This window comes from Brachyhypopomus gauderio, chromosome 21 (assembly GCF_052324685.1).
Source record: "Brachyhypopomus gauderio isolate BG-103 chromosome 21, BGAUD_0.2, whole genome shotgun sequence".
Classification (NCBI taxonomy): Eukaryota; Metazoa; Chordata; class Actinopteri; order Gymnotiformes; family Hypopomidae; genus Brachyhypopomus; species Brachyhypopomus gauderio.
Window position 1 is genome coordinate 9,441,183 of NC_135231.1, and position 8,037 is coordinate 9,449,219.

At 45.6% G+C, this 8,037-nt stretch overlaps 1 protein-coding gene across 2 annotated transcripts; it reads left to right on the forward strand.

Annotated features, from left to right (window-relative positions):
• Positions 1-616: 616 nt before the first annotated feature.
• znf740b (zinc finger protein 740b) lies at positions 617-6,011 on the forward strand. Of its 2 annotated transcripts, XM_076984165.1 has the most exons (7): positions 617-735; positions 1,859-2,014; positions 2,256-2,486; positions 2,875-3,009; positions 3,096-3,225; positions 3,742-3,860; positions 4,255-6,011. In XM_076984165.1, the coding sequence occupies exons 2-7, from the start codon at positions 1,970-1,972 to the stop codon at positions 4,429-4,431; spliced, it is 837 nt and encodes a 278-aa protein (XP_076840280.1). In that variant the 5' UTR covers positions 617-735; positions 1,859-1,969; the 3' UTR covers positions 4,432-6,011. The 2 variants fall into 2 exon arrangements, with proteins under 2 accessions (XP_076840280.1, XP_076840281.1); XM_076984166.1 differs by lacking the exon at positions 1,859-2,014 and having other exon boundaries at positions 651-735.
• The last annotated feature ends 2,026 nt before the right edge of the window (positions 6,012-8,037 follow it).

Consider the following 8,037-nt stretch of genomic DNA (forward strand, 5'->3'; position numbering starts at 1 on the left):
TTTGCTGACTGAATCCCTTACACATTTACTGCCAGTCAGGCTATTTTAATTCCTTCTTTGTTGCAGTGAAGGGTATATTTAAACTAGGCCTACTTCTTTTCCTAAGGTCCTAAGGTCTTTACAGTATTTCTGAAGACAAGTTTGTCAGTGAATAGAATAATGTGGCTAATATTAAATGCATGGAACACAAGAGTGCATGTCAAAGGTCTAAAATGAATAAAACTGTTTTCCAACTAACCTTCTATCCTATGGATTTTCTAGCTGTATGTGTTGTTGTGATTGTGATTTTCAGCTATTAACGGACATCAGATCATTTCAAACATATCAGTACTGTGATTTATTGTGATGAAATATTTTCCTGGAAAGTCGACAACCTATGTTATATGAACCACAGAGATTTTAGAAACATTTAAATAAGTCATTTAGAAACGTCCAGAGAGCCATTTACACTGCCACGTTTGATAAAACAGATAAATGTTACGAGCATTATTACTTCTGAATACCATTACAAACCAAAATCGAGAAAAATCAGGTTTGAAATGGTGGATTCTGCACAGATATAGCAGGTACTACAACGCCCCCTGTTGTACCGGAAGAAAAACGTCATGTGTCGCCAGTTTCGTGGTCACGTGTTGGGCTCTCCCCTGAGAGCACTTCCGGTAGTGTTTCCTGTGTTTGTAAACTGGAAAAAAATTGGAAGTCCGACGAAAAATATTGATCACGGAGAAATAGAAGGTAAAGCAAACGAAGTGTGCCTTCCTAAACAGTCATTTTAACGGTTAGCACTTAAACGTTTGTTTTTTTTCTTAAAGCGCGATCGTAAAACACAGAGTTAGGTGGCGGTGAACACCACCACACGCCCTGTTGTTGTGGGGGGATTGAATAGATACAGCTAGCTTAGCATCATGCTAACGACCCACAGCTGCCCAACAGTACTGTACTGTACTACATTTATGTGTGTGTGTGTGTGTGTGTGTGTGTGTGTGTGTGTGTGTGTGTGTGTGTGTGTACACACACACACAATATATATATGTGTATGTATATATATATATATATATATATATATATATATATATATATATATATATATATATATATTGTGTGTGTGTGTGTGTTTAAATACTCAGCAAACAATTATGCCCTAGTTTCAAGTTATTTAACGTGCTAGATAACTTACTCTATTTAAGGAAATTGCAATGTTATTTTCTCATTTGGTGAAGTGTTTTGTCTTCATTTGTAATGGAATAATGTAAATTTGTTTTGAGGTAAAAGCAGTGAAAGCTTGAACGTTTGTATAGCTTTAGGCGATTACAGCTCAATGGAGACCAGTTTAAACGCTTGTTGGTGTGTGATGTGTTTCTTAATCACCTGCATCTCATTTCAACGTTCCTCTCATGTAGTTCAGGTCATTGCGTCTTATTTGATTTTGACGTTTATTGGGTAATTTTGCTTTATGTTTCTGCTCTGTTTGACCCGTGTTACTTTGACTACTTTGACAGCCTTTAAAACACACTTGTACTATGTTTTAATAGGATTGTTCTGTGAAGACACCAATTCCCACATGTATCAAGCATTTCAGGAGTCCAATCTAGGACACCGGTCTAGGATTTAACTGTCCATTACAATAAGAAAGTCAAAAACTGATGCTAGAACAGTTGGTCTAAGAATGATACAGAACATTGAGAATCATCAGGCCTACATTCAAGGGACCCAGGGAGAATGTAATAGGACAAATGTCTGTATCTGTATACACAATTTAATTTATAGTCTGTATGATTTATATAATTTATAGACTGTCTAGAGCCGAACGGCTGTGTGTGTGTTTGCCCTTAAATCCGCCTCCTCCCTTTGTTTGTAGGCTTGCCTTCCTGATGATTGTGGCTTGTGTGGTATCTATTCATTCTCTCTATCAAGTGTGAAGCCCCCCAACACACACTCACACACACACACACACACACTCATCACTGCGATGTCCCAACTTTCCAACAGCTCAGTCCGTGAGCACATGAAATGGGTCAGTGTTTTTTTTTCCCCCCTCCTTATTTGCATTTTCTGCTGTTTCTGTTTCTACATTCAGAACATTGTCGCCTCACATGCGTCCACTGTCAATCCTGTCATAATCTGCTTGTGATCCTAATCTTTTTGTGACCCCTGCAAACATCTGAAAATCCTTACTTGTGGTAAAATAGACAGAAATGAGTATGTAAAAGTATATATCACTCGTGTATGATTGTGTGTGTGTGTGTGTCTGGCAGGCTGGGTTGCTGGGCTGTGAGGCGGTGCTCTCCAGTATGGCTTTGATGCAGGCCAGTTCCACGCCCAGCCATAAAAAGATGAGCTCTCCTCTGGGCCAGAGAGACAGCCACAGTCACAGCCAGAACCAGAACCCAAGTCAGAACCACAACCACAACCACAGTCATACCCAGGATGCCCACAGTCACCACAGTCACATGGTCCTGCCCTCTGGAGTCAGCTGCCCACCAATGGTAAGAAGCAGAGCGAGAGCTTGGGAAAGCAAACCACTGCGGCTGAGAGTCAGACTATAGCAGGAAAACACTTATTCTCTCCACCGACTTATCTTATCTTGCAGACTTATTAGAAAGGCACTAAAAACGCAGCGTATACGCTGTAAATCCACAGACTCAATGGTTTTAAGGTTCGGCAGCAGAGCTCAAGCTTTGTGTGTGTTCTAACGCGGTTTGTTGAGTTGTGTAGAAGTCTGTGGGCTGCGAGACGAATGTTACAAATGCTCGGCAGGCTTTTACACGCCTGCTTTGCTGATTTGTGTAAGTAAGCATCTTGTACTGGGGCGAGAGCGTCGCACAGGTGTAGCCGCAGGAAAATGACGGACGTCGCTTTTTTTCACGCTCGCAGCTCATCAGCAAGGACGGAGGGTTCCACTCCTCCAGGCTGCTGGAGGAGAAGGACATGCAGTCCGGCCAGAACCCACAGCCAAAGAAGAAGAACAGGAAGTCGGGCACGCCTAGCAAAGTGAGAGAGAAAGCACAGGTGAGTGCCGCTGTCGCCTGTGTGCGGGTCCTGAAAGGCAGCGTCGGTAACTTTGCTTTCCTGGTGTCTTGGGTGTGGACGCACAGGTGGAGATGTCCAACACCAACGATGACGGGTCCCTGGGCTCCCAGGTGCAGAAGAACTTCATCTGCGAGCACTGCTACGGAGCCTTCCGGAGCAGCTACCACCTGAAGCGGCACATTCTTACCCATACGGGTGCGTTCCTGAACCTCAGTTCGCCTCCTCCCACCCCACCCCCACGTCGACACGTAGGCTTAGACAAGTCGGAGGGCCAGCTCTGGTGATGGGGACCTTGATTCCCAGCTGTGCCGCGTGGCGTCCATGGCTGGGGGGGGCGCGCGTAAGGACATGCTCCATCACGTTCTCATCGGGGGTGAAGATGTGAAAGTCAGATCAGCCTGGTCGTGTGGCTGATTCTCCTCAGTTGGCTCTAAGGTGCTAAATAACACATCGAGGTCAGTCGTTTGAGATTTGTAGTGTCAGTCAGTGTACAGACATACCAAAGTGAGAACTGGTTAACATGAAAAGAAGTTTGAAGACTGCTAATGAAATAAGTTGAACTATGTGTTTGCCTCAGTTCAAAGTAGGTCTGATTGGATGATGCAGGTACAATTTCAGAATCCAAGCTCCGGTTGTCAACATGGAGAGGTGCACCTGTTTTGTCTGACTGTGGAAATGGCTGTGTGTGTGTGTGTGTGTGTGTGTGTGTAGGAGAGAAGCCGTTCGGGTGTGATATGTGCGAGATGCGGTTCATTCAGCGCTATCACTTGGAGAGACACAAACGCGTGCATAGCGGAGAGAAGCCTTACCAGTGTGACCGCTGTCAGCAGGTCAGACACACACCCACACACACACGTGGCCATACACATCTGCTTTACTAATTCAACTCGTTTGGAGCACAGACTTTTAAGACCATCTTGTCTCCACCAATTCACTGATAATGAACTCCCTTAAAAATGTAACCCCAGTTTGTGTACACTGCCGTAAAACAGTGTTTTTGGTTAAAAATCGCACCATTCGTTGCAAACATGTCATATAGCAGTTCATTGGTGTATGAAGGCAAAACGTTTAGTACTGTTGAGATTTTCATACCTGTTCTCTCTCTCTCTCTCTCTCTCTCTCTCTCTCTCTCTCTCTCTCTCTCTCTCTCTCTCTCTCTCTCTCTCTCTCTCTCTCTCTCTCTCTCTCTCTCTCTCTCTCTCTCTCTCTCTCTCTCCCTCCCAGAACTTCTCCAGAACAGACCGTCTGCTTCGGCACAGGCGTTTGTGTGCCGTCGGCGTCCCCAAGGAAGAGAACCAGTCCTGCTGCGAGGGCCGGTCGTACTCGCAGGATCCTCCCCAGCACACGGCGTCCTGGAGCCCCCTGCAGGCCAACAGCAGCAACAGCAGGCTGGCGGTGTGACGGTTACCCACCCCGTTCCCTGCGGGAGCCTCCGGTCATCCGGCGCGACCACCAGAGGGCACTCTAACTGTCTTAGACTGATCGTGGAGCTACTGGCAAAGACTTTGGCCCCCAGCTCTGCCGACCGGCTTGTGTTCAGACAGAGGAACGCAGATGAGTGTTTGTTTGTTTGTTTTTCTTTCTTTCTTTATTTTTATTTTGGTACTGATCTGATGTGGGAGGAGAGGAGCTTTTACATCCTTGTTTTCACTAGATGGTGCTGTCCCATGGAGGGTCAGACTAGTTATACTGCACAGGCAATAATGAGTTGTGTTAGCAAGTAGAGGATATGAGTGGGGGGTGTGTCCTACCTCCACTGATATGAGTGGGGGGTGTGTCCTACCTCCACTGATATGAGTGGGGGGTGTGTCCTACCTCCACTGATATGAGTGGGGGGTGTGTCCTACCTCCACTGACATGAGTGGGGGGGGGTGTCCTACCTCCACTGACATGAGTGGGGGGTGTGTCCTACCTCCACTGATATGAGTGGGGGGTGTGTCCTACCTCCATCGATAGCAACCAGCACAAGTGTAGAGTCGGGCTTACACACACGAGCCAGTTAATTGTGTGGTATTGTAGGTTTGTTCTTACCCAGGCCCAGGACTGATGAACGGGTCCTGGGTCCACAGCCAGGGTCACATGTGGCCTTTTCACTGTCTTATCAACAAGTCCACCCCACTATGCTTTCACACGTCCGCAGTAGCATAACCCGTAGTTCTTGCAAGAGGTGCTAACCGGTGTAAAACTGACTAATACAACAACCACTAGTTTTCTGTCCACCAAGTTCATTGCAGTTTTTTCAAGGCAAACAGATTCAGAATTTCTAGCTCACAAGGACATCTGCAGCCAAATTGTCATAAAAAGGTCATAAAATACATTTCTGTGTTCATCATTTACGATTCAATGTGCTTTTGCAACTGAACTGTGTTTTTTATTTTTTTTATTTTTTGCTGAACATCTTGGATCCAGGGTGTTAGTGGGTCATTCAGGCGTGTTGCGGCTCTCATTCGGTCTTGTATCTGTGACGCTGCGTCTTGAGTCCTGTTCTCTAACTGGACCAGAAAACACTGGATCAGCAGGGCCGAACAGAACCGTTCCTGCTTCAGTTCCTGCCCTCATGGTCAGTTTTATATTTGAACCAATAGTTCCTTAGGAGGCCGGGTACTGTAGACTATCACCCGAAACACAGACTACATGCAGTTTTCCTCTGCTGAATTTTAAGTTAATATATATTTTTTATTTTTTGCATTTTTAAGTCATTTTCAGTAGTTCTAGTTCTTAGCCTGCTGCAAGTGTTTAACCTGGTAGTCTCAGTAGTCCTGCCCCTCTTTTTGTACTAGGTAGGTTTGCATGATGTTGATTTCTTCAAATATGTATTGTGATTGTTAAGAGAAGAAAAGTATTTTTTTGAAATGTTTTTTTTTTATTATTATTTTTTACCATGCACAAACATGCACACTAAAGTCTTTCTTACCCAGCTAGGTATAATGTAGTGAATGGAATCACGGGGCATCAAACACCAATAAACTGACTTGTTTTTCATTAAATGTACGCTTTCTTTTGTGCTTGTGAATATTACCAATATGGGCGTAGACTTACTGTATATAATTTCGAGTTTGTTGTAGTACCGCGTGTCCGCCAGCAGGGGGCGAGTACGAGACATCTGGTTCTACCGACGAAGTCGAACGGCGTCAGAAGCGCGCGCTGCAAATGTGTGGCGCGACCTCCACGGCGCGTGCCGTGAGTTTGTGGTGATTTCTTGGCTATCGCTGGGGTTTATGACACGAGCAGCTGAACCCCTGCAACGAGCGTGCGAAGCATCTTAAAATACAGCGTTCTCGATAATGACGCCGGGTTAACGAGGTTATAGCGCAGTAGTAGATCCCGCCGAGGTGCTGGCCGTGCTGGGCTTTAGATCCAGCCGAACAATGCAAGTTTTAATTTGCTTAATATATATTTTTTGCCGTAGTTTGCATAATTTAACGCCCCTGTGAAGCATCAGCTATAATGTTCAGTACAGATGTTAGTTAATGAGCTGTTGCCTATGGCATGGATGTATGTGGGATGAAGCTGGATAAACCAACGTGGTTTAACGAGTTGTGTGGCGTTGGGGGCGAAGGGAAAGGATTATAGACCCTTTTTCTCTGGGTTGTACTGGTCGCCGTGATTTACGCTGCACGTGCGTGGGGAGTAATAAGCGCATTCTCCTCCATGATTAAAACAGTGGGGGTTGGGAGGGGGACCAAACCACTCATCTAATGCAATTGCACTTGCACGCGCACCACAGCACGCTCTAATCGTCACGAGTCCACGTTTAATAAACCGTATTGTCGTATTATTGTACACGTTGGCTTTGATTAGGGTATATGACGTGGTGAGATGTGTCACTCCATGGATGGGGCCACGTGGGCGACGTAAGAACACAGGGTTTATATCTGGACGACGTCCTTCTAAAGCATGGTGGCTTTCTAATATTATGGCTAAGGAGGTGGACTATGGTTAAGTGTTATTGCCGAGAAGGTGAATAAACTCAACGTAAATGCCTAAAGGAGCGAATCGCCTACATCAGTGATATCCCTCCCTGCGCTTGGACATTAACGGCACCATAGAGTTTAGCTGCAGTCGTAACCTGCACAGTCAGTGCAGCTAATTCAAGTCTTCAAGATTGCTTTAAGTGACGCATATACGGGACTGTACCTTAAACTGTGCGTGGGCAGCCGTGGTGTGTGTGTGTGTGTGTGTGTGTGTGTGTGTGTGTGTGTGTGTGTGTGAGTGTGTGGCTAACTGGCATGCAAAATCAGCACAGCCAGTGCATCCAAAACGCATACCGTACTAAAGAGTGTCCTCCTCGCTTTGGCCTAGGACACGCAGCCTGAGCGCACGTGCTCGTTCACGTAACAAATGGACCGGGCGCTCTTCCTTCGCCGCAGCCTGCGCGCGACCATCCGTCACGTTCCTGACACGCGCGTCTCCGCGTTAATTAGCGGTGATATTTAAGCGCGTGGAGGTGCTCGGTGCCGTCAGCGCGCCCGTGATCTTCATTAACATTTCAGTCCTGCCGTCCGCCCACCGTCACGTATCTCGGGACACAGCTGTATGCACGCGCCAAGTATTAATATAGTACTTGGGCTCCAAAATGATGAAAATTAAATATTAATAAAGCGTCTCCTTTCCTCATGAAACCTCCAGGCTATGCCTAACAGTGAGTAGATAAGTTACGTTTTGGAGACATTTAAGTGTCGTGGATACAAACTTGGACCATCTTTCTTTTCCTTCGTAGATTAAATATTCTAAAAGCATCTCCCGTCCTCGGATAGTGTATATGCCTGACTCAAAATTATATTTACTGCAGTAATTACGCTGAAGTATATTCAATAATGAAGACACGCAGCGTCTTGCTGTGTTTCATGAATAAAAAGTTTCATCAGTATGAGTCGGATTAATCATAGTCACAGACTGGTCTCTGTCTGTGCGCCCTAAAATTTGATTCTGCTCAGAAAGTCCAGTAGATGAAAACCGGTACTGGAAGACTCATCGAAAGGAAACTGATCAGTAAGGTCTGATGGT